At 38.0% G+C, this 27,323-nt stretch overlaps 1 protein-coding gene across 2 annotated transcripts in view; it reads left to right on the plus strand.

Moving 5' to 3' along the window:
* Positions 1-27,323, plus strand: part of UGGT1 (UDP-glucose glycoprotein glucosyltransferase 1) — a 113,841-nt gene that overhangs the window by 82,897 nt on the left and 3,621 nt on the right. For both annotated transcript variants that reach the window (XM_058715670.1, XM_058715671.1), the window contains 10 exons: positions 2,832-2,990; positions 3,395-3,480; positions 5,237-5,321; positions 6,403-6,491; positions 7,021-7,125; positions 8,361-8,445; positions 9,670-9,852; positions 10,916-11,076; positions 12,540-12,654; positions 27,141-27,257. In XM_058715670.1, the coding sequence (XP_058571653.1) occupies positions 2,832-2,990; positions 3,395-3,480; positions 5,237-5,321; positions 6,403-6,491; positions 7,021-7,125; positions 8,361-8,445; positions 9,670-9,852; positions 10,916-11,076; positions 12,540-12,654; positions 27,141-27,257 (1,185 nt within the window). The remainder of the gene's footprint in view (positions 1-2,831; positions 2,991-3,394; positions 3,481-5,236; positions 5,322-6,402; positions 6,492-7,020; positions 7,126-8,360; positions 8,446-9,669; positions 9,853-10,915; positions 11,077-12,539; positions 12,655-27,140; positions 27,258-27,323) is intronic.

Genomic DNA, 27,323 nt, shown 5'->3' on the forward strand with positions numbered 1-27,323 from the left:
TCCTCTGAAGCACAAATATTTCTAATCTCAATGAAATCTAAATGACCTTTTCTTTTGTTGCTTTTGCTTTTGGTCGTATACCTAAGAAACCAACGTTTAACCCCAGGTCACAAAGATTTACTCCTGTGTTTTCTTATAAGACTTTCAAAGTTTTAAACTCTTACATTGAGGTCTTTTATTCATTTTGAGTTAATTTTTGTATGTGATGTGAAGTACGGTTATAGCTTTATTCTTTGCGTGTGAATATCCATTTGTCACAGCACCGGTTTGTTGAAAAGACTGTTCTGTCTCCAATGAATAGTCTTGGTACCTTAGCCAGATATCTGTTAGCCCTAAATATGAATTCAATTCTGGACTCTCAGATCTATTTCCTTGATTTGTGTGTCTGTCCTTAGGCCACACTTGTCTTATTGTAGCTTTGTTGTGAGTTTTGAAATTGGTAAGTGAGTTTTCCAATTTTATTCCTCATTTTCAAAATAGTTTTGACTGTTTTCGGTTCTTTGCATTTTGGAATCAGCTTGTTAATATCTGTAGAAAAGGCTGTTGGGATTTTGATAGAGAGTGCATTAAATTCCTAGATCAATTTGAAGAATATTACCATCTTAACATTAAGTGTTCTGATCTATGAACATGGGATGTCTTTCCATTTATTTAGGTCTTTAATTTCTTTTAACAGTGTTTTGTAGTTCTTAGTATACAATCCTATAAAAGATCATGTCATCTGCAAATAGAGGTAGTTTTATTTTTTTCTTTCCAAACAAGATGTCTTTTAAATTTTCTTGCCTAATTGGGAAATATTTAAGTTACCAGTTCAGTCTCTTTTTGTGGATTTGTTTAGATTTTCTATCTTAAGTCAGTTTTGTGTCTCAGGAATTTATCCCTTTTATCTAGGTTACAGCTTGTTGGCTTACAGTTGGTTATAGCATTTTCTTACATTGAGTTGGCTCTTCCTCTCTTTTTTTGTGGTCAGTCTCACTAAAAGTTTGTCAGTTTGTTGATATTTTTGAAGAACCAGCTTTTGGCTTTGGTGATTTTTCTGTTTTTCTGTTCTTTTTTTCACTCATTTTCATATAACTTAAGGTAAGTGGTCCTTTTCCCCCAGTCCATTTTCAAAGACCGAGAGCTCACAAGAGTTGTTTGCTGATGTCTCTTCATAGCCCTCACTCTCTGTACCTAGTTCAGAGTGTATTAACAAAGGAATCAAAACATATGGTCTTTACTTACAAGGAGCTTACAGCATCTCAGGGCCTCCTTCCTTTCTAAGACATCTGTCTCTGTGTCTACCCTAAATATATTCTACAATTGAAGCCTGTTTGTGCATTCTGTCTTCTTCAGAATTGGGAGAACAGGAACTTGAAGGTAGTTATTAGAGAAATTCTCAGCCCTCTTATCATTAGAGTGAAGAAGAATCCCTCAGGTGCTAAGTTAGGGGTGAGTGTTGTGTACACACTTGCCTTATTCCCTCAATAAGGCAATAAGGCAAATGCCTCAAATTTGTCTACCATATTTATAACAAACAGGAAGTGGAGTTGTTGCCCTTGAAGAATGAACTTTTGCTGAGGAGATTATAAAATGGCCACAAAAAGCACTAAAGAGCAGTGCAAGTAGGCACAGAACAGATGCAGAGTAGCTCTCTTCCATGTCCTTAGAATTTTTGCTGTTCTTTCCTAGACTTTCTCTGGTTTCTCTGTATCCACTAAAAACACAGAGCCTAGGACTTGGTGCTTTCATGGAGGTGTACTCCTTAGCTTTCCTTATTAAACTTTTAGAATTTAGTGTAGCAGTAACATTAAGCTCCAAATAGTGTGTTATTAGCATTAGATAGGATGACAGAGCCAAGTCTGAACCAGCTTGGGATAAAAAAAATCCTTTCATCAGCCAAAGCCAGGCTGTCCCAAGACCTTGCAATTATATTATATATTCTGCAAGGTATCAGTATTAATTAGGCAGTTGGTGTGGAACATGAATTTTATGCCATTATGGAGCCCTCAAATACATTTGGATATTTGGATTTAGAACAGCAGTATTTTGGGGCACCAGAGTGGCTCAGTTGGTTAAGTGTCCGACTTCGGCTCAGATCATGATCTTGCAGTTTGTGAGTTCGAGCCTGGCATTGGGCTCTGTGCTGACAGCTCAGAGCCTGGAGCCTGCTTTGGATTCTGTGTCTCCCTCTCTCGCTGCCCCTCCCCGGCTTGTGCTTGCTCTCTCTCTCCCTCTCAAAAAAAAATTTTTTAAAAAATTAAAAAAAAAAATAGCAGTCTTTTCAGCTATATCCTAAAGGCCAAGATAATTTACATTTTTTCTCTGTGGTTTCTCACTGTTTCTCATTATTTTTTCATTTTCTCATGGAAGTTAGTCCTGGTAGTATTCTTTTCTGTTTTCTTTATTATTTAGCTTTTAGATCTGTTCATTCTTTTGGCAGGTTTTTTTTTTTTTTTTTTTAACATGCTTTTTCCAATACTACCTTCCGAGATGGCAGTCTTATCCTCTCATCTGTACAAAAACCTCCTTATTGTGTTTTTTTTCCTCTTTCCAGCCCATCTGAGTTTTGAACATTGTAAACAGTTGTTGACCACCAGCACAGTCAAGATACAGAGCATTTCCATCGCCCCAGAAAGTTCTCTTGTGCCCCTTTGCAGGCAGTCCCCTCCCTTTCCTGCTACTATAGTTTTGCCTGTCCATGAATTTCTTAGAAATATGACCATAGAGTATGCAGCCCTTTATGTCTGGCTTTGTTCACTTTGCACAGTGCATTTGAAATCCATGTTGTTGCATGTGTCAATAGTTTGTTTCTTAAGTAGTTTTCAAGTGATTTAATTCTGCTATTGCAGGTGGATAGTATAGTGGCCGCTGAGTATGAACTGGAGTACCTCTTACTAGAAGGTCACTGCTATGACATTACCACAGGCCAGCCCCCACGAGGACTGCAGTTTACATTAGGAACTTCGGCCAACCCAGTCATTGTGGATACCATTGTTATGGCCAATCTGGTAAATAATCATCAGTACATCACATGGTGGTATTGAGTCATGCTAATTTGGGCAGTATGATTTATGATGGAGCAGTTTGCATTCTGAACATAAGTGGGATTAAAGTTCATAATTGACAGTTTGGTCAATATAAAAATCATACGTTTACTTAAATTTATACATTGGAATTATATGTCAGCCTAAAAAAAATGCTAGCATATTCTGAATGTTCTGCTCTAATCAAATTGGCCCCTGCAAATGCATAGCTTATGAGCTGACAGCATTTTTCTTGGCTTTGGAGCTTTGTAGCTTCTTCATACATGACACATAAAATATAAGTGACTGATACTTCAGAAAAGGAAGTAACTGTTCCTCAGAAATAGCATTTTGATGAGAACTAAAATTTGTCTTTCTTCTTACCCTAGGGCTACTTTCAGTTAAAGGCCAACCCAGGAGCTTGGATTCTCAGATTAAGGAAGGGTCGTTCTGAAGATATTTATAGAATATACAGGTAAGATTAAGTGATGGAGGTGCTTTTTTTTTTTTTTCCAGAACATTTTGCAGAGAATCAGCTTGAATTGAGTTCTACACTGACAGTTAGCCAGGGAATAAGAATTTAATTTATGTGTGATGAAACAATGTTTTTCTGGGAAATTGAGTATAAAAGAATTGGCAGGGTATGATTACTTAATAAGTGGTATAAACAGTAATAAGTATAGTTAAGTTTCACTCTTTAGTCTTTCCCTTGTGCTAGCGGTATCTCCAAATCAGATCATTCTGTCACTGCGATGAAAACCATATGTAGATGAGAAATTGAGTCCTTTTGAAAAAAGAGAAAAGAAATGACGAACAGTTAAACTTTTTTACCTAGACAGTGTATTTCTCCATGCTGGGTGAGTCGCAGATGCACAGCATGTGGAAGGTGTGACTGTGAAATCTGGGTGCCAGCGCTGGCTTTCCTGGTCTGTGGTAGTAAGGAAGTACTTCCAGAGCATTTCCTCAGTAGCCAGGGTTCTGCCTTTAGGTTTGCTATAAATGGCTATTAGTTTAAAAAAAATTACATAGCCTTTTAAAAAAGTGTAATCTGAATTTTGCTGAACACAATTTAAATTAGTTTTAAGCTCTGTGAAGAGACTTTGTGTCAATTTTTTAGGGAGGGATTTCCATTAGACTGTACTTAAAACACCCTCTTGTTGTGTCATCTTAGTTCTAGAAGATCTTACCCGACATTTGTGAAAGCTGTGTGGATTCTTGAAGCTATTATAATAACGTATTCTTTGTAAATACCATTCCTCTAAGTAATGTTTTCTCCACATATGGTTTTGCAGAATTTAATCCTGTCATAAGTTTACTTGTTCTTTTGAACCTTGTCCCTTCTGCCTTCTGTGTGCCCTTTCCCTAGCCATTCTTTCCCCTTCTCTTGGAGTGTGGAGACCTCCTTTCTTCCTCCTGTCTAGACCTCCCTTCCTCTTGGATATTCCTAGTCTCTCGAGCGTTTCATGCTCCCCCATGAGAATCTTACCTTTCCTGAGAACTCTGCTCTCTGTGGGATGACAGTGAATGCAGTGAATTTATATTTTATCGTGGCTTTCTGCACTTAACATCTTGAAAATTGGTACCTGGAAATTCTAGGCATTACAATTGACTGGGGATATTTTATTTTTAATTTAAAGTTTTTCTTCTTCTGCCCCAGATCTGCCTGAAAATAGCTTTTTATAGTTCTTCCTCCAGAGTATGGGCCCCAGATGGAGTTACAGGGCCTAGACTTGGCTGATTGTGTACCTCCAGGCAGAAGGATAGAGTAGACAACTTTACAGAACTCTGAAGTAGAGCCATGCTTTGTCACCTGTCCATGAAAGAGTAGAAGTGATGTGTTTCCAGTGATGGTTCAGTGGCTCATGTCCCTGGGCACTCCTTTATTGCTGGTGGTGAACATGGCTCAGACTTAGTAAATACAGGTGTTAAGTGCACCAGCACTGGGAGCCTCTCACTCTCTGAAAGGTAATTTAAAGGGGAGACCCAAGAAGAAAGTCTGGGCTGTGACTGATTGGAATGCTCAATGTTTGAAGGATAGAGATTCTGACAAGTGCTTCTGTGTATTTGAAGGGACTTGCTACAGTTTGTGGGAAAATAATTTGTTCTGGAAAACTCCTTTATGATAAAGATGATGGACAAATATGGCATTTTGATATCAGACTCCTTACTGCATTTCAAGAATTGTGATTTATAACATCTGCCTTACTCTTTCCCTTTGTTTTCTCTCGAAGCCATGATGGCACAGATTCTCCTCCCGATGCTGATGAAGTTGTTGTCGTCCTCAACAACTTCAAGAGCAAAATTATTAAAGTGAAGGTGAGCTTGGAAATACTAAGGCAGCGACTTTTATAGTGGGTAAAAGTAGCAGTATTCTGGCATTCAGTAGCTCTTATCTAGAAGTAGATGGATTTAACTGATAATAATGCTATCACTGTGATCATTGTTTTACAGCTTCTATGCATATCAGATCATCACATTGTATGCCTGAAGTTTACACAATAGTGTGTGTCAGTTGTCTCTCAGTAAAGCTGGTGGGGAAGAAAAGAAACTGGTCTAAGGCTTTAATTCATCTTTGGGATTTTACTGTAGGGTTTATAAGAATGCTTCTTTACGTGTGAAACGTCTTTCGTAAATAATACATTTGTGGTTTTCTTCAACTGAGAGATTGCACCTTTTGAGTAATCTCAGTGAGCAATACAAGTCTCAGATTTTCTGGTGTTTACATAGCCACAATTCACATTATTGCTGACTGTTCTCAGAAAACTGGGAAGAATGACAGTGAAAATTTCAACAACGGTAATTGGTAGCCCTATTTCATTTCTTTTCACGTCTCAGAATTTTAAAGTTCTTAGTGCCTTAAATTCAAGTAAAAGGTATTACAGAATAAGCAATCATTCCACACAGTAAAATCTAAAGCAGACCACACACAGAAGAGTAGAAAACTGCTCCCTTTGCTGGTGAGAAGATTCAACCCATCTTTATTCTGGTGAATCCTGAAAACAGGCTGTGGCATGAAGTGACTCTGTCCTGACGGGTAGCTCTCCTGTGGGCTGCACTCTCCCTGGAACAGCTGTCAGCTGGGTGGATGATGCTGCTAGTTTTGCTCAGACTCTGTTTCCTATACAGTTGAATTTGAGGTTCTTTGACCATTTTTCAGACTACAATTATTACTGAATTACAAGAGGTTTCTGTCTCATCACCTGAGGTGTTAATGTGGTATGTGAAAGATCATTCTGTTGAACTGGTCTAGACTGTAGGTGGGCCGTTGCCTGCCTGCGGCACAGCTTTCTTTCACCAGAATATGGGCACCAGATTGAGTTATGGGGCCTAGACTTGGCTGTAGGAAGTAGGGGCTTCGTCCCCTACTGTTCATGGTACCCCTCACGTATGGTTACAGGTTCAGAAGAAGGCAGACATGGTGAACGAAGACCTGCTGAGTGACGGAACTAATGAAAATGAATCTGGATTTTGGGACTCCTTCAAATGGTAAATTGGCACCATTAAAAAAAAAAAAGTAATATTTTTAAGGAAAAGTATAAGCCCCATCCCTCCCTTCTTTTGAGTGTAAGAATCCCATGTAGACCTTTCAGAGTCTGTACTCTGCAGCAAATCTTGCACTTCCACTTAGAGTAGATGGGTGTTTCCCACAATGAATGAAGGAGGTTAATGTCCCCCCACGGGGTAGTTACTTCTTGACTCTTACTGCATGATGCCTGTCCTTCAGAGAGCTTAGTTTACTTTCCATTGAGTGGATTGCATTCTGTGGAGTAACCTATGTTCAGTTTGTTTCTGAAGCTATGTGGGGCCTTGCAGGCAGCATCCTTTTCGTTATCCTGTGGTGGCTTGGCTCCCTTGTGCCCTCCCAGGGCGCCATTGATGCTTCGCCACCTCCCCTTGCATCACCCTCTAGGGAAGGAATAGGATGGGAAACACGGTCTCTGTAGCTCTCCCCTTAAAGGGCTGTGTGTCTATACTAGCAGTTCAAGTGTTCTTGTTTTAACCTTTATTGTTATAGGGGCTTTACAGGAGGACAGAAGACTGAGGAAGTGAAACAGGATAAAGATGACATAATTAATATTTTCTCCGTGGCATCCGGCCATCTCTATGAAAGATTTCTTCGGTTAGTCATGTTGGTTATTTCAGTACATTATGAATGAGTTTGTCACAGTGTTCTTATTTAGAGAGTAAGAGAGTAAATGTTTCATGGCATTCTATCCATTATGCTTCTGTATATGTGAAGCGCTCTGAGGACTGTGAATACAGAATTGTATTTGTTTTGATCTGCCAATCTCATAAAGTCCAGCTGTATCATAAATGTATTTGTGTGGATATTACAAGGCTATAAACCTTTAATACCACTGCGCACACATTATAAATAATGGTGTTTAATTGGCCACCAAGCATTGCTTAACCCAGAAACTAGGAAGTTAGCACAGAGAGTAGAAGTGGAACAGGGCTGTGGACCTGTCGCCTAGAGATTCATAGGGGTGTAGAGCCAGGAGTGATCTTAGTTCTCAAATAACACCTCTGTTTTACAGACAGATTCAGAGGGTGAAGGGACTTGCCTGAGGTCACACAGCCAGAGCCAAGGAGAGGCCACAGCCATGTGCTGGTTGACACAGCGGCTGCTGGGGGAAGCCTTGGCTGGGAATATGCTCCTTTGCTTGAGAGTGACTTTCCTAATGCCAGGTTCATTTTACTTTTAATTTTCCATGACAAATCTAGTATGGCAAATAATTAAACTGTCATTTTACTCAGGTTCAACCTTCTATTTCCAAGAAATAATAACTGACCTAAAATAGTAATGTCAAATGTTAGTAATAACTCAATTTAATTAAATTCCTTGATCCAGTGTGTTTTTGTCTGTTTTCGTAGTAGGGAAATCCTGACGCTGTAGCCACTTGCCATCCCCTGACCTCGTCCTGCTCTCCTCCCTAGCAGTGTCTCCAGGATAGGCTGTGGGGGGCAGTGCAGCCACACACAGCTGCTGCGGCTTTCCAGTTTTCTTTTCATAGTCATGTAGACTGTTAGCTACAACCTCCGTTATTCATTTGTAGCATAATTAATACGGCAGTTCATGAAGCAGAGTATTTAAAGATGTAACATGATTAAAACATCTGCCTTTGTCAGTTAGGTATATTTTTATAGGTGAGAAATACCCTTTCTTTTCCATTCAGTGATAACTTTATAATGAGTGCAGTTTTTCATTTTCCATTACTAAGGGTCTCTTTTTTAAAGCCATCAGCTCTGCTGTGAAAAACATTCAGCGGTCTTATGATCAGCTCTGCTCAATTTTATTGAGGTTAAAAAGCATTGGAAAATTAATATTGATTATTATTTGCTTTTGTTTGATAGTATAATGATGCTGTCAGTACTGAAGAATACCAGGACTCCTGTGAAATTCTGGTTCTTGAAGAATTATCTGTCCCCCACATTTAAGGTTTGTTCTCAGGGGAGAGGAAAGGAGACATTAAGGAGATATGATGGTATAATATACTTCTTACTGCTTCTCTGTTATTTGTGTAACTTAAAAATCTTTTCTTTCTTGGGTTTCCATAGCTCAGCTGCATACTTCATGTTGATTAGTCTTCTAGCCTGGACTCTTTAGGGGGAACAGTCATCATAAAACCAAACATAAAATTATTGTGACCTGTTTGAAGTTTGGGTAACATAGGAGGAGAATCTGTATCTTTGTTTTTTTTTTTTTTTTTTTAATTTTTAAAAAAAATTTTAGTGAGAGAGTGCAAGTAGGAGAGAGGGGCTGTGGGAGGAAGGGAGAGGGAGAGAATCTTAAGCAGGCTCTACCGTCAGTGCGGAGCCCATCGTGGGGCTCAGTCCCACAACCCTGGGATCCGTGAGCTGATGCACAACCAACTGAACCACCCAGGTGCCCCTGAATCTTTTGTTTTGATGAAATAATGTTGTCTTCCTCAGAGCATGTATATTCTAATTTAATTAGAAAGCATAGTGCTGGTTTCCAGTGGGGAGGATTATTCATTGTCTCATGGACAACAGTGATCTCTGGAAGTGTTGTTTCATCTGTGCACCATGAAAAACAGACTTGGGAAATTTTCTGCTTTATTTATTAGTTAGTATTTGTCATCTAAATTTGTTTGTATCTTGTATCTTGTTTGTATCTTTTGTTGTTGTGGTTCTATAGATGTTACTAAACAACTTTTATTTTATTCAGTAATTCACTTCTGGTCCCCTGAAGGTACTTGTATTTAGGATCTAAAAACTTAAAAACAAATTTGTTCAGAATATTTGGATCTGCTGTGTCATTCCCTGGGTTAGGCCCAGGTCTGAGAAAGCCTTTGAGTCAAGCTCAAAAAATGTTTTACTGTAAATTAATAAGTTCATTTCCATAAAACACACACACACACACACACACACACACACACACACACACACAAACCTAAAAGCCTTCATTGAAAGATTTGTCATTTCACGTGATAATTAGAAGTCCTAAAGAAGTGGGGGGTTTGACAAGTTTATATGTATTCTTTTAGTCACCGGTGAGTCACGGTCAGATTTCTGTATTCAACTGCCGTTATGGTAAATATGTTTTACTTGTGCTGTCATCATGGTGGCTGACTTCCATTAGAGAGCCGATTTTCTTCATCTGAGTAAATTGTTGTCTGTTGTTCCCTATGTGCCAAAATAGGAGTTCATACCTTATATGGCAAATGAGTACAACTTCCAGTATGAGCTTGTTCAATACAAATGGCCCCGGTGGCTTCATCAGCAGACTGAGAAACAGCGCATCATTTGGGGTTACAAGATCCTCTTCTTGGACGTGCTGTTCCCACTGGTTGTTGACAAATTCCTGTTTGTGGATGCTGATCAGGTAAGCTTTTAGAAGCCAGGTTTAAACAGTTTGTATTAAAGCCGTTAGACTTCCTTCTCCTTTTTAAATGATTTTACTTTTCTGGTTACAGAAAAATACATGCCTCTGTGACATTATTTAAAATATATGAAAAGGTACACCCAGGTGTGATCACTTTTACAGTTTCCATTTGAGGTATCTCCTTTTAATCTTTTTTTCTATGCCTCTATACATCATACATGCAGTCTTGTGTCTTAATTCATTTAACACACAGACTAAAAACTGGAAGATTGAGGTTTAACAGTGCTTGCTATCGTCTCCAATTATTTACCCAAAAGCTAGGAGTTATCGGCATGGGTAAGACAGAGGAAGTTCTACCAGATAGATGCCTAGCTTTGATAGTTTGCAGCTCTTCAGATACTCTTCCTCCTGTCAAGATTTGACTTAAAACGAACACACTGTGATTTTAGAGCATACACACTCAAAAAGTGTTAATATAGTTCTCCTTTACAATCTTCCCCTTTTCCCTGAGCCGGCTGAAACCTGAGGTGATCATTTGAATGGAAGTGATAGAATGTGTGCAAAGGTCATGCGGCCAGAAACTTCATCCACCTTTTTGGGATTCCCTGCCTCCTTCAGCTCACTGTGTCACAACCAGCTTGACCTGAAGCATGTTTTCTGGGTTCTCATATAAACACACTTACCTTTGTTGAGCACTTGGTCTGTGTCAGTTATCATTCCGCATGTGTTCATATGTTAATTCATGTAATCCTGTGAGGTCTCCATTTTACAGATGGGGAAACTCCATCACAGAAGCTAAGCAGTGTAAATTTGTTTTACTGCCACCTTTTCGAATACTTAGAATACTGTGTGCCAACCACTATGCAAAGTGTCTTACATGTTAGCGAAGGCAGCCCACTAATCAGTGAAGGAATCTGGGCTTAGCCTGGGTCTACTGCTGGAGCCTGTGCCGGTAACCTCAGAGCTGCCCTCTGTAATGTCTCAGTGAGACAATCTGTGTTTTAAGGAAACTGCTGTCTGCATGGCTGTTTAACAAATGACTTGTGATTTTTTTTTTCTCCAGATTGTCCGAACAGATCTGAAAGAGTTAAGAGATTTCAATTTGGATGGCGCTCCTTATGGCTATACTCCCTTTTGTGATAGCCGAAAAGAAATGGATGGATACAGGTTCTGGAAATCAGGGTACTGGGCCAGTCATTTGGCTGGGCGAAAGTATCATATCAGGTACTGAAAAAAGAGTACTCTCCAAAGCTGTTGGATTTTCTTTTCTCAAAAAATTAATTTTACATATTTGAAATTATGAATAGGTAATATGTTATTAATGTGGCTCAAAAATAAAAATTATAAAAAATATACTGTGAAAAAGCCTCCCAATTCTGTCTGTTTTCTACCCAGTTCCTACTCCTATAACAGATAACATCATCTATTAATTTACTGCAGTATGTCCTTCCAGAGTTTCTTGATTCTTTTTTTTTTTTTTAATTTTTTTTTTTAATGTTTGTTTATTTTGAGAGAAAGAGTGCATAAGTAGGGGAGATGCAGAGATAGAGGGAGAGAGAGAATCCCAGGCAGGCTCGAACTCACGAACCATGAGGTCATGACCTGAGCTGAAATCAAGAGTCAGATGTTCAACCAACTGAGCCACTCAGATGCCCCTAGAGTTTCTTGATTCTTACATCTTTTTTTTTTTTTTTTTACACAAAATATACCATCATATTTTCAGTTTTGTGCCTTTTTTTTTTTACTATAGTAGATCTTCTATCAATGTGTTGAGAGACCTTCTTTCTTAACATCTGCATTTTATTGCAGTATATGTAGGTTATTTGTGGTCTTTTGCTGTGACATACAGTGTTGCAGTGAATAAATACATCATTTGGTATATTTCAAATATATCTGTAGGACAAATTCCTAGAAGTAGAACTCCTAGGTCAGACTGTGTACCATTGCATTATCTGTTCTTGGCAGAATGTGGTTTGGAAGATCTGGAAGGTCTGGGATGTGTAGGAAGCAGCATTTACAGAGAATAAAAGTTGGGGTTTGGAGATTTCTTTTTTTTTTTTTTTTTTTTAATTTTTTTTTTCAACGTTTTTTATTTATTTTTGGGACAGAGAGAGACAGAGCATGAACGGGGGAGGGGCAGAGAGAGAGGGAGACACAGAATCGGAAACAGGCTCCAGGCTCCGAGCCATCGGCCCAGAGCCCGACGCGGGGCTCGAACTCACGGACCGCGAGATCGTGACCTGGCTGAAGTCAGACGCTTAACCGACTGCGCCACCCAGGCGCCCCTTGGGGATTTCTTTATCATTAGTTATGTCCTTGGTCCAGAAGATCCATAACAGTGTGGATGTTTTTTTTTTTCCCAGCAACATCTAAAACATTATCAGGCTATTTTTGGCTGATGGTCAGCTTTTATTATCTAATCTGCTGACGTTTGGTAGAAGTTTTCTATTGTCAGAGACTTAAGGCAGCTAAATAAGGAAGGCAATTAAGAAAGAGTGACAAAGTGAGCTTATGGCAGAGTATGTGTTTTGCAATAATTTCCTGCCATCTTTGAAGAAGCACATGCTGACCCTGAGCTCCACTGGAGGCCACAGCTTACCTTTTCACAGAGAGGGCAGAATGTTTACCCAGTGGGGTTATTCTTTGTCATAATCCATGGTTATAACAAGTAGTTCTTCTCTATCCAGTGCACTATATGTCGTGGATCTAAAGAAGTTTAGGAAAATAGCTGCTGGTGACAGACTCAGGGGACAGTACCAAGGTCTGAGTCAGGATCCTAACAGCCTTTCAAATCTTGATCAAGTAAGTGGCTATTTTTTTGGTTAACACTTGCAGTGATGGGTATGCAATATTATGTCAGAAATTGAATTTATTATTTTCCTCTCAGTTTTCTCCTCTGTTGTAACAATGTTTTGTTTCTTCATGGACAGGAGAGTGTGTGTGTGTGTGTGTGTGTGTGTGTGTGTGTGTGTGTGTGAGAGAGAGAGAGAGAGAGACATTTTTGTCCTCAACAGAATGCATAGGAGTGAAAAAATGTCGTAGGCCTAATGATGTTGGTTTGGAAGGGAGATGGAAAGGAGGATGCTGCCTCCTCAAACCATTACCATGTTGTTTAATTTTGCACCTAGGATAACCTGATAAATGTGTTTTCCTGCTTGCTAGGGGAAATTTGTTTCTCTTTAGAGACTAACTAGCAAGGATTCACAGTGTATAGTTTCACAATTTCCCTCTTTTCTGTTGGAAACCATGGTGTTTTTTTAAGAAGTTTATCTGAATCGATTTTTTAATGCTCAACATTTTTCAGAAGTAAGCTTTTAGTTTGTTGTGGATACCTACTTTCACATATTTTGTTTTGCTAAAGTCTGCATTAAACATTTTAAAACTTTCATTATGATATTTAGCACCCATAAAAGAAAACATACAAAACAAAACTATACCAATATATACATATTCACATGCACCAGTGAATTACCACAGATCTAATGCCCATATATGACCATCCAGTTCAACAAGTAGAACATTACTAAAATCCTGCAGCTACCATTCTTAATAAAAGTATCCAGCATCCTGACCTTTGTGGTAATCACCCCATGCTTTTCTCTATAGAATTACTACTTTAACGTGTATCCTTAATACTGTGGTTTAGTGTTGCCTGTTTTGGTTTTTTTTCTCCCTACCTCAGTTGTATCTTAAAAGATAAACTCTTTTAAGTCTGATTTCTTTTGCTCAACATTATGTTTGTGTGATCCATCCCTGTTGGTGTGTGTAGAGGTACTACGTTTTGTTTATTCTACATTTGGGTTGTTTTCCATTTTTGTCTTCCGTGGATAATGCTGCTGTGATCATTCATGCACCTGTGTTGCTGCACATGTACACATATTTCAGTTGTGTGTTCAGCTACATGTGTATTTGCTGGGTTACCATATTTGTATATTTATCTTTACTAGATGATCCCAGACAGTTTTCCAAAGTAGTTCTAACTTATATACCCATCAGCTGTGTAAGGATTCCTGGTGCTCCATGTTTTGACCAGAACTTATTGTCAGTCTGTTAATTTGGTACATGTGAACTGCCATCCCTTGTGGCTTTCATTTGGAGAGTTTATCACATTTATATCTAATATAAAATTATTAGTGAAGTAGGATTAACATCTGCCATTTTAATTCCCTTGTTTCTCCTATATATTTTTTTTTTTTTTTTTCAACGTTTTTAATTTATTTTTGGGACAGAGAGAGACAGAGCATGAACGGGGGAGGGGCAGAGAGAGAGGGAGACACAGAATCGGAAACAGGCTCCAGGCTCCGAGCCATCAGCCCAGAGCCCGACGCGGGGCTCGAACTCACGGACCGCGAGATCGTGACCTGGCTGAAGTCGGACGCTTAACCGACTGCGCCACCCAGGCGCCCCTCTCCTATATATTTTTGACTTACTTTCTCAGTGGTTGTCCTGATGATTATCATTAACACTTATTTATGACAGTTTAATTTGGGTTAATAATAACTTAATAGTATACAAAAACTTTGTTCCTATGGAGCTGTGGTTCCCCCCCTCCCCTGCCTACTTTCATTATCATACAGTTTGCATGTTTATACATTTTATGCCTGTCAACACAAATTTATAATTATTACTGTTTGTAATTATTTTTAAACCGGGGGCAGGGGGAAGGAGCTCTAAACCAGAAATACATTGATACTATCTTTTATATTTACCTACTTACCTTTACTGCTTTTTATTTCTTCATGTGGATTTGAGTTACTGTCTAGTGCCCTTTCATTTCAGCCAGAGGACTCACTTTAGTATTTCTGATAGAATGGCTCTGGAGCTACAAACTTCTTAGGTAATATGTAAATTTCTCCTTCATTTTTTTCATGAGTAGTTTTGCTTGGATATAAAATTCTTGCTTGACAGTTTTTTTTCTTCTCATATTTTTCTTTGACTATATTGTCTCACAGCCTTTTAGCTTCCATGTTTTGTGATGAGAAATTAGCTGTTAATCTTGAGAATCCCTTATCTGACGAGTCGCCATCTCTAGTCTTTTGGGAGTTTGATTATGATGTTGGGTCTCTTGAGTTTATCCTACTTAGAGTCCATTGAGCTTCTTGAATGTATAGACTAATGTTTTTCACCAAATTTGAGAAGTTCTATTTCTTTAAGTATTATTTCTGCCTCTTCCTCTATCCTCTTGGGACCCCCATTGTGTGCGTTAGTATATTTGATGGTTTCCCACAGTTCTCTGAGGCTCTGTTTATTTTTCTTCATTGTTCTTTCTGCTCCTGGATAATCTCAAGATTGGATAATCTCAACTGATTTATCTTCACTTGACCTGATTATTTTTTCTGCTGCTAAAACCTGTGGTTGAACCTATCTAGTGAATTTTCATTTATTTAAGCTATTGTGTTTTCAACAGATTTTTCTGTTTGGTTCTTTTGTATAATTTGGTTAATTTGTATAATTAATAATTTTATTAATCGTCTCTAATTTTTTGGAACATCATTCACATACTTGCCTTTAGTTCTGTTAGACATGATTTCCTTTGTTCCTATTTGAACATATTTAAGATACCTGATATAAATTCCTTGTGTCTAGGCCTCCACAAGTATAGTTTCTATTGATTGCTTTTTTGTCCTATATATGGATTTTGTATATTTGGTATTTTGCATGTCCCATTTTCATTGAAAACTGAACATTTCAAGTAATGTAGTGTGGCATCTCTGGAAATCCGTTTTCCCCCCTTCCCAGGGTTCGTTGCTGGTGCTTATTGTAGTAGTTGTTTGTTTTTGGACTTCTAAACCAGTTCTGTGAAGTCTGCATATTTGGTATGCCTGCTTAGCTTAGTCGTCAGCTAAAATTGGACAGAGATTTCTTAAGTGTTCAAAACCACAAAGATTTCCAGTCTTTGCCAGAGGCCTCTGGGTGCCTGTTGGGATACATCCTCAACAGTCAGCCAGGCAGTTTACAACTGTACCTTAGTCTGCACTTCTCTGTTGCATAGGGCTTCAAGATCAACAAGAGGTGAGAGTTTATGGCTTTATTAGGGCTTTCTTACTTATGTACGCAACACAGAGCATGCTCAGAGCCTTACACGTACTGTTCTCATGGCCTTTTGTCTTCCCAGGAATCTGTCTTTTCTTTTCACAGCCTTCTGTGGTTATCTCATTCTTCAGTATTTCTTGTTAAGATTTTTGTTTAATGTATTCTTTGCTCCATCTCAGACAGCCTCAGAAAGCTCAACACAAGGGCTGCCAAGGAGAAGCTTTTAGCATGGGGTAAGTTCAAGTGAGATTGAATAGAGACAGGCCTATACAGTACGGTCTTCAAATGATGGCTCTGCTTTTGGAATGAAGTTTGAAAGACCTCCAGCCTTGTTCTCCTTACTCCAGTATGGCAGTGCAGGCTGTTATTTTTTGAGACTAATGGGGAACAGGAGAATGGGAATAGAAGTCCAAATGCCTCAAAGTTCACTGTTCTTATCAACATTCAACCATTTTTTGTTGACTTTTAGGTGCTCCTTGGGTTGCTGCAAGCCTTTGGTTAATTTTCAGAGTTCTGAAAAAAAGTTGATTCAATTTTTATCACTTTTTTGGTTGCTTTTATCAAAAGGCAGACTTTCAGAGCTCCTTACTCTGCCATTTTTGTTGGCGTTGCTCCTCATTGTGGTCTTATTTTGCATTTCCATAATTTAATGAAGTTGAGTACCATTTTGTGTATTTATGGTCATTTAGATATTCTCTTGTGATATGCTTATTTAAATACAGTAAAACCTTGGTTTTCAAGCATAATTCGTTCCAGAAACATGCTTGTAATGCAAAACACTCATATATCAAAGCAAATTTCAAGAACCATTGACTTAGTTGTAATCATGTGACATTCAGCATTGCATATTACTCGTATTGCAAGACATTGCTTGTTTATCAGGTTAAAATTCATTAGAAATGTTTGCTCTTCTTACAGAACACTCGCAGAACAAGTTACTCACAATCCAAGGTTTTACTGTGTTTAGATTATTTGAAATTTTTCTTCTTGATTTATGGGCATTCTTTATGTGTACTAATAGTGTAACCTTTGTTGTATATGTTGCAAAATTTTCTACTTGAACTCTCTTAATGGTATCTTTTGTTTTCAGGCTGGTCAGTATTTTCTTCTATGGTTAATGCTTTTTGACCCCTATTAAGGTCACAAAGACATTTTTAAAATATGAGCTTTATTTTTTTTCGCATTCAAATCTATATTCCAGTAGAAATTTGTTTTATATATGGTGTGAGATAGAGTTCAACTTTCACTTTTTTGTGCATATACAGTTACATCAGTTTGTTGTTGTTCTTGTTTAATGGAATGCACTGCTCTGCAATGCCATCTTTGCCAGATATGAGGTACTCATGTATGCGTGGATCTGTTTCTGGGTCTTCTAGTTTTTGACTCATCTGTTTGTCTATCTTAACATCCTACACAAATCTCAAATACTTTAGTTCTATATATAATAAGTCGTGATATCCAGTAAGTCAAATCCTCCCACCTCATTCTTCAAGAGTGTCTTAGAGTACTTTTTTGTCCTTTATTTTCTCATATACATTTTAGAATGAGCTTGTCAAGTTTAGGAGGAAAAAAACATTTACTAGAATTTTATTTTTTATTTATGTCTTAAAAAAATTTTGTGTATTGTGATATTTTGACATTTTTTTAAATGTTTATTTTTGAGAGAGAGAGAGACAGAGTGTGAATGGGGGAGGGGCAGAGAGAGAGGGAGACACAGAATCCGAAGCAGGCTCCAGGCTCTGAGCTGTCAGTGTCAGCACAGAGCCCGACACAGGGCTCGAACTCATGAACTGTGCGAGATCATGACCTGAGCTAAAGTCAGACGCTCAACTGACTGAGCCACCCAAGTGCCCCTAGGATTTTATATTTGGGTTGTGTTTAATTTCTCATTGTTTTCCTCATAGAGATCTTAGATCTTATACATCTCTGTTAAGAGTTATTTTAAAAAATTTTTGTTTCCATTTGTTGCTGGTATCTAGAATTGCAGTTGATTTTTGTTCATTGTTGTATTCGGCTACCCTACTAATCTGTGTATACTTTTGTATTTTCTGTATATGTAAGCATATCATTTACAAATAATGGCAATTTTACTTTTTCTTTTCTAATTGCACAATTTTTTTTTTTTTTTTTTTTTTTTTTTGCTTTTGCTGTTTACTGGGACTTCCATAATGTTGAACAGAAATGTTGATAGTGGACATTCTTGACTCAAAAGCAAAGTTTTCAGCATTTCACCACTAAATATGATGTTTATTGTAGATATTTTTTAGATATTATAGATATTTCCTCTTATTCAGATTAAGGAAGTTCCTTTTATTCCTAGTTTCCTACTTTATTTTTTATTTTATTTTTCATTTGGGGCCTGGCCTGGCCCTCCCTGCATGTCCTACTTTGCCCTGCCAACCACTTGGTGGCTCCACAGCCCTGAGACCCCGCCTCTCCTTATGTGCCCCATGCTTCAGGCCCCAGGCCACACCACCAGAAGTCTAGTTTGCTACTTAAAAAAAATCACTTGTGTTAAATTTTTTATGTTTTTAATATCTGCTGAGATGATAGTATTTTCTCTTTTATTCTGTAAGTGTAGTTTAATTATATACCTAAATAAAATTTCTTAATTATATATTCCAGCTTGGTCATGATTTATTATTCTTTTTTATATATTTCTGGATTTTTTGTGCTTACTATTTATTTAAGAATTTTGTATTTATGTTTTTGTGTGACATAATAGCTTGTAATATCTCTGTCAGATTTTGATGTTGAGGCTATATTGGCTTACTAAAATGAGTTGGGTTTTGTTTTTTTCTTTTTTCATTTACCAGTAATGGTTTGTGTAAGATTGACCTTATTTCTTTCTTAAATTTCTTCACTAGTGAAGCCTAATAGAAATTTCTTTGTGTTTAAATTATGACTTCAGTTTCTTTAAGAGTTATGGGACTGTAGGGGTGCCTGGGTAGCTTGGTTGGTTGAGTGTCTGACTTTGGCTCAGGTCATGATCTCATAGCTCGTGAATTCGAGCCCCATGTCAGGCTCTGTGCTGAGAGCTCAGAGCCTGGAGCCTGCTTCAGATTCTGTGTCTCCCTCTCTCTCTGCCCCAACCCACTCTCATTCTGTCTCTGTCTCTCTCAAAAATAAATAAACATTAAAAAAAAATTAAAAAAAAAAAAGAGTTATGGGACTGTTGACATTTTCTATTACTACTTTAATCAATGTTTTTGTTAAGGTGTCGCTAAATTTACTAACATGACATCATGAAGTTGTTTATACTACCCTCTCATTTTAAAAAAAATTTTTTTAATGTTTATTTTTGAGAGAGAGATAGACACAGAGCATGAGTGGGAGTTGGGGGGGGGGCGGTGGCAGAGAGAGAGGGAGACACAGAATCTGAAGCAGGCTCCAGGCTCTTAGCTGTCAGCACAGAGCCTGACGTGGGACTTGAACTCACCGACTGCGAGATCATGACCTGAGCCACCCAGGTGCCCCGTACTACCCTCTCATTTTTTAAAATTGAGATGTAGGGGCTCCTGAGTGGCTCAGTCAGTTGAGCATCCAACTTAGGGTCAGGGCATGATTTCACAGTTTGTGAGCTCAAGCCCCAACATTGGACTCCCCATATTGGACTGACAGCTCAGAGCCTGGAGCTTGCTTTGGATTCTGTGTCTGCCTCTCCCCCACTCATGCTCTGTTCTCTCTCAAAAATAAATTAACATTAAAAAATACTTAAAAAGTAAAATTGAGATATAATTTATATAGCGCAACATGTTCAGATTGTAAGTGCACTGTTTTGGAAAATGCTTTCATCACTTCAGTTAAAGTCTGCTGGATCTATATTGATGTCTTCTCTCTCTCTCTCTTTCTCTATCTTTTATAATTTTCTGACATTGTTTACTGTGCTTTCTCTTTTTTGCCTTTATCACCTCACTGGGAATTAAAGAAACATCTTTTAGGGGCACCTGGGTGGCTTAGTCAGTTGAGTGTCCAGCTCTTGATTTCAGCTCAGATCATGATCTCACAGTTCTTGAGATCAAGCCCCACATTGGGCTCCATGCTGACTGTACCGAGCCTGCTTAGGATTCTCTCTCTGTCTCTTTCTCTGTGTGTCTCTCTCTGTCCCTCTTCTGCTTGCATGCGTGTACTCACTCTTGCTCAAAATGAATATACATTAAAAAAAAAAAAAGAAACATCTTTTAATGTTTTTCATCCTGTTTCTTTTCTGTTTCATTAATTTGTTCTTTATTGTGCTTACCTTTTACTTTATTTAATTTGTTGATTTTTTTTTTCCTAATTTCCTGAGATGTTTAGTTCATAATTTTTAGTCTTTCTAATGTATGCATTTGAAATGATCAGATTCTATCTCAGCAAGACTTTGGCTGCATTGCACATGTTTTATATGTAGCATTTTCCTTGTCATTTGGTACAATGTATTTCTAGTTTCCAGTGTGATGTCTTTGACTCTTAAGTAATGTAGAAGTGATTCCAAATACACAGGGATTTTCTAGTTACATTTTTGCTATTAATTTGTAGCTCAGTTGGCTTTATGGTTTGAGGATTTCTTCTGTATGATTTCAGACATTTGAAATTTGTGGAGATTTACTTTTAGACCCAAATGTCATCAGTTTTGGTAAACATTTCATTTGGTTTTTTGTATTCTGTGGATACTAGGTATAGTCCATTTGGTCATATTATGTGTTTTTGTCTATTTTTCTATTAGTTACTGAGGGAATTGTATTAAAATATTTTTCTGTATTGTGATATCTTCATCTCTGGTTTTGTCAAATTTTGCTTTATGTGTTTTGAGACTATACCATTAGGTACCTAAAACTTAGAAGCATATATATCCTACAACTGAATTTTTAATGATTTTTGTTGGGGGAACCTTCACCCAATATTAGTACATCTATGCCAGCTTTCCTTTTGGTTATTGTTAAATGGTATATTGTTTTTATCCTCCTATTTTCAATTTTTTCTATCCTTATATTTTAGTTCTATTAAAAATTTTTTTTTAACATTTATTCATTTTTGAGAGACAGAGACAGTGGGGGAGGGGCAGAGAGAGAGGGAGACACAGAATCCAAAGCAGGCTCCAGGCTCTGAGCTGTCAGCACAGAGCCCAATGCAGGGCTCGAACCCACGAACCGTGAGATCATGACCTGAGCTGAAGTTGCACGCTTAACCAACTAAGCCACCCACGCACCCCAGTTCCATTTCTTATAAATAGGCTTATATCTGTTGGTTTTTACATTTTGTATAAGTCATTTAATTTGAACATTTAGTCCATTTATAGTTAACGTAATCACCAGTGAGACTGGCTTTTCTAGTGTTTCTGCTTATTTTATGTGTTCTGTTTCTTTTTTCTCCTTAGTTTCCTTCAGATGGAGAGTTTTTTATAATTCCATCTTCCCTCTACTAGCTTGAACTATACACTTTTTTTTAAAGATTTTTAAATTTTTAAGTAATCTCAACACCCAGTGTGGGGCTCAAACTCACAACCCAAAGAACAGGAGTCACATGCTCCACTGACTGAGCCAACCAGGAGCCCCTTGAACTATATACTTTTTTGCAGTTCTTTTTTTTTTTTTTTTTTTAATTTCTTTTCTTTTTTTTTATTTATTTATTTATTTATTTTTTTTAATATATGAAATTTACTGTCAAATTGGTTTCCATACAACACCCAGTGCTCATCCCAAAAGGTGCCCTCCTCAATACCCATCACCCACCCTGCCCTCCCTCCCACCCCCCATCAACCCTCAGTTTGTTCTCAGTTTTTAACAGTCTCTTATGCTTTGGCTCTCTCCCACTCTAACCTCTTTTTTTTTTTTTTCCCTTCCCCTCCCCCATGGGTTTCTGTTACGTTTCTCAGGATCCACATAAGAGTGAAACCATATGGTATCTGTCTTTCTCTGTATGGCTTATTTCACTTAGCATCACACTCTCCAGTTCCATCCACGTTGCTACAAAAGGCCATATTTCATTTTTTCTCATTGCCACGTAATATTCCATTGTGTATATAAACCACAATTTCTTTATCCATTCATCAGTTGATGGACATTTAGGCTCTTTCCATAATTTGGCTATTGTTGAGAGTGCTGCTATAAACATTGGGGTACAAGTGCCCCTATGCATCAGTACTCCTGTATCCCTTGGATAAATTCCTAGCAGTGCTATTGCTGGGTCATAGGGTAGGTCTATTTTTAATTTTCTGAGGAACCTCCACACTGCTTTCCAGAGCGGCTGCACCAATTTGCATTCCCACCAACAGTGCAAGAGGGTTCCCATTTCTCCACATCCTCTCCAGCATCTATAGTCTCCTGATTTCTTCATTTTGGCCACTCTGACTGGCGTGAGGTGGTATCTGAGTGTGGTTTTGATTTGTATTTCCCTGATGAGGAGCGACGTTGAACATCTTTTCATGTGCCTGTTGGCCATCCGGATGTCTTCTTTAGAGAAGTGTCTATTCATGTTTTCTGCCCATTTCTTCACTGGGTTATTTGTTTTTCGGGTGTGGAGTTTGATGAGCTCTTTATAGATTTTGGATACTAGCCCTTTGTCCGATGTGTCATTTGCAAATATCTTTTCCCATTCCGTTGGTTGCCTTTTAGTTTTGTTGGTTGTTTCCTTTGCTGTGCAGAAGCTTTTTATCTTCATAAGGTCCCAGTAATTCACTTTTGCTTTTAATTCCCTTGCCTTTGGGGATGTGCCGAGTAAGAGATTGCTACGGCTGAGGTCAGAGAGGTCTTTTCCTGCTTTCTCCTCTAAGGTTTTGATGGTTTCCTGTCTCACATTCAGGTCCTTTATCCATTTTGAGTTTATTTTTGTGAATGGTGTGAGAAAGTGGTCTAGTTTCAACCTTCTGCATGTTGCTGTCCAGTTCTCCCAGCACCATTTGTTAAAGAGACTGTCTTTTTTCCATTGGATGTTCTTTCCTGCTTTGTCAAAAATGAGTTGGCCATACGTTTGTGGGTCTAGTTCTGGGGTTTCTATTCGATTCCATTGGTCTATGTGTCTGTTTTTATGCCAATACCATGCTGTCTTGATGATGACAGCTTTGTAGTAGAGGCTAAAGTCTGGGATTGTGATGCCTCCTGCTTTGGTCTCCTTCTTCAAAATTACTTTGGCTATTCGGGGCCTTTTGTGGTTCCATATGAATTTTAGGATGGCTTGTTCTAGTTTCAAGAAGAATGCTGGTGCAATTTTGATTGGGATTGCATTGAATGTGTAGATAGCTTTGGGTAGTATTGACATTTTGACAATATTTATTCTTCCAATCCATGAGCAGGGAATGTCTTTCCATTTCTTTATATCTTCTTCAATTACCTGCATAAGCTTTCTATAGTTTTCAGCATACAGATCTTTTACATCTTTGGTTAGATTTATTCCTAGGTATTTTATGCTTCTTGGTGCAATTGTGAATGGGATTAGTTTCTTTATTTGTCTTTCTGTGGCTTCATTGTTAGTGTATAAGAATGCAACTGATTTCTGTACATTGATTTTGTATCCTGCAACTTTGCTGAATTCATGTATCAGTTCTAGCAGACTTTTGGTGGAGTCTATCGGATTTTCCATGTATAATATCATGTCATCTGCAAAAAGCGAAAGCTTGACTTCATCTTTGCCAATTTGGATGCCTTTGATTTCCTTTTGTTGTCTGATTGCTGATGCTAGAACTTCCAGCACTATATTAAACAACAGCGGTGAGAGTGGGCATCCCTGTCGTGTTCCTGATCTCAGGGAAAAAGCTCTCAGTTTTTCCCCATTGAGGATGATGTTAGCTGTGGGCTTTTCATAAATGGCTTTTATGATCTTTAAGTATGTTCCTTCTATCCCGACTTTCTCAAGGGTTTTTATTAAGAAAGGGTGCTGGATTTTGTCAAAGGCCTTTTCTGCATCGATTGACAGGATCATATGGTTCTTCTCTTTTTTTTTGTTAATGTGATGTATCACGTTGATCGATTTGCGAATGTTGAACCAGCCCTGCATCCCAGGAATGAATCCCACTTGATCATGGTGAATAATCCTTTTTATATGCTGTTGAATTCGATTTGCTAGTATCTTATTGAGAATTTTTGCATCCATATTCATCAGGGATATTGGCCTGTAGTTCTCTTTTTTTACTGGGTCTCTGTCTGGTTTAGGAATCAAAGTAATACTGGCTTCATAGAATGAGTCTGGAAGTTTTCCTTCCCTTTCTATTTCTTGGAATAGCTTGAGAAGGATAGGTATTATCTCTGCTTTAAATGTCTGGTAGAACTCCCCTGGGAAGCCATCTGGTCCTGGACTCTTATTTGTTGGGAGATTTTTGATAACCGATTCAATTTCTTTGCTGGTTATGGGTCTGTTCAAGCTTTCTATTTCCTCCTGATTGAGTTTTGGAAGAGTGTGGGTGTTTAGGAATTTGTCCATTTCTTCCAGGTTGTCCAATTTGTTGGCATATAATTTTTCATAGTATTCCCTGATAATTGTTTGTATCTCTGAGGGATTGGTTGTAATATTTCCATTTTCATTCATGATTTTATCTATTTGGGTCATCTCCCTTTTCTTTTTGAGAAGCCTGGCTAGAGGTTTGTCAATTTTGTTTATTTTTTCAAAAAACCAACTCTTGGTTTCGTTGATCTGCTCTACAGTTTTTTTAGATTCTATATTATTTATTTCTGCTCTGATCTTTATGATTTCTCTTCTTCTGCTGGGTTTAGGCTGCCTTTGCTGTTCTGCTTCTATTTCCTTTAGGTGTGCTGTTAGATTTTGTATTTGGGATTTTTCTTGTTTCTTGAGATAGGCCTGGATTGCAATGTATTTTCCTCTCAGGACTGCCTTCGCTGCATCCCAAAGCGTTTGGATTGTTGTATTTTCATTTTCGTTTGTTTCCATATATTTTTTAATTTCTTCTCTAATTGCCTGGTTGACCCACTCATTCGTTAGTAGGGTGTTCTTTAACCTCCATGCTTTTGGAGGTTTTCCAGACTTTTTCCTGTGGTTGATTTCAAGCTTCATAGCATTGTGGTCTGAAAGTATGCATGGTATAATTTCAATTCTTGTAAACTTATGAAGGGCTGTTTTGTGACCCAGTATATGATCTATCTTGGAGAATGTTCCATGTGCACTCGAGAAGAAAGTATATTCTGTTGCTTTGGGATGCAGAGTTCTAAATATATCTGTCAAGTCCATCTGATCCAATGTATCCTTCAGGGCCCTTGTTTCTTTATTGACTGTGTGTCTAGATGATCTATCCATTTCTGTAAGTGGTGTGTTAAAGTCCCCTGCAATGACCACATTCTTATCAATAAGGTTGCTTATGTTTATGAGTAACTGTTTTATATATCTGGGGGCTCCGGTATTTGGCGCATAGACATTTATAATTGTTAGCTCTTCCTGATGGATAGACCCTGTAATTATTATATAATGCCCTTCTTCATCTCTTGTTACAGCCTTTAATTTAAAGTCTAGTTTGTCTGATATAAGTATGGCTACTCCAGCTTTCTTTTGGCTTCCAGTAGCATGATAAATAGTTCTCCATCCCCTCACTCTCAATCTAAAGGTGTCCTCAGATCTAAAATGAGTCTCTTGTAGACTGCAGTTCTTTTAATGATTATCCTAGAGGTTACAGTATTATGCACTCCTGACTTTGCAAAGGCTAATGCTAGTTGGTATATTTGCACCTACCACACAGTGCAAAAACATTAGAACAGTGCTTTTCAAACTTCAGCATACATAAAAGATTCACCTGGAGAACTTATTGAAGCGTTAATTCCTGGGTCCCACTCGCATGGGCCAGTTCAGTAGGTGTATGTATGGTTGGGCCTAAGAGCCCACATTCCTAGCAGACTCCTTGCTGCATCTGCATAACCTCAGGTTGAGTAATACTGGCCTTAGAGTTTACTAACTCCATTTATCCTTATCCCAGCCTGAATGGCTGTTGCTGTGGATTTTAGATATCTCTGTATTTTAAACCCCAGAAATTCTTCTCCTACAATGGGATTGTTACCTATTTAGATATGCTCATGTGGTTACCCTGCAATCTTCTCTGCATTTCTGAGCTTCCATATAGGATTATTTTCCTTCTGCCTAAAGAATATCCTTTAATTTTCCTTAGTGTAAGTTCACTAGTAACAATTTTTTTCAATTTTTGTCATCTACAAGTGTCTTTATCTGTAATATTAGGTATAATTCAGGTAACACAAAAAAAATCACTTTAACCATTTTTGAGTGGACAGTTCAGTGGTGTTAAGTGAATTCACAGTGTTGTGCAGCTGTCCATCTCCAGAAGTTTTTCATCATCCCAGACCAAAACTCTGTACCCATTAAATGGCAACTCTACCTTCCTTCCTCCCTCCAGTCCCTTGACAACCTCTATTCTATTTTCTGTCTGTATGAACTTGCCTATTCTAGGTACTTTTAGAATCATATAATATTTTTCCTTTTTGTGCCTGGCTTATTTTACTTTGTATAATGTTTTCAAGTTTCATCCATGTCATCGCAGCTTTCAGAATTTCCTTCCTGTTAAGCTGAAAGAATTTTCCTGTGTGTGTGTGTGTGTGTGTGTGTGTGTGTGTGTGTGTGTGTATACACACACACACACCATATTTTGTATATCCATTCATCTGTTGATAGACATTTGGCTTATTTCCATCTTTTAACTCTTGTGAATAATGCCTCTGTGAACATTGGTGTAAAAGTATCTGTTTGAGTCCCTGCTTTCTTTTGTGCATATATCCAGAAGTGGAATTTCTGGATCATATTGGTTGTGTCTTAAGATAGTGCAACATTTTATTGTGTCAAACTCAAAAGTTTTCCTGAGAAAAAAGCTTCAAAGCATACAGTTGGCTTGAAAAAATGTAAGCTTCATCCACTTGGGATCAAGCCTCAGTTGACAAGGTTGATTTGGAGCATCCTTTATGCAAAGTTGTGAAGTATCAAAACCACACTCTATGCTTAGTTAACTTTCAAGAAGCACTAGTATTTTTTCTTAGAATTGCCCTCATGGAGAGAAGTCTAGGTGTAGGTTATTTCTGAGTTTTAAGCTAAAGTTTTTCAGGTGCTTATCATAGGTAGATGTTTTAGAAGTCCTCTAAACTGTAGTTTTACAAAAAATCACAAATAAGTATTTTAGCTTCTCACAGGTTTTTAGTAGACCCTTTCAGTTCTAAAAAATTGTGATTGGTATGTGATATGTAATGAGCAGCCATTACCGCTAATTTGCTCCGAGTTTATTTCAGTTTCCCTCAGAACTTGAGAGTATTGTGTCTTATTTTCTTTTTACCAAACAGGATTTGCCCAATAACATGATCCATCAGGTGCCAATTAAATCACTCCCTCAAGAATGGCTTTGGTGTGAAACGTGGTGTGATGATGCCTCTAAGAAAAGGGCTAAAACAATAGATTTGGTAAGCTGTCTGTGGTTCTTTTCTACATCTTATTCCAGTGTGATTTATGACTAGATCGTTATTAAC

The sequence above is a fragment of the Neofelis nebulosa genome, chromosome 2, assembly GCF_028018385.1.
Source record: "Neofelis nebulosa isolate mNeoNeb1 chromosome 2, mNeoNeb1.pri, whole genome shotgun sequence".
NCBI lineage: Eukaryota > Metazoa > Chordata > Mammalia > Carnivora > Felidae > Neofelis > Neofelis nebulosa.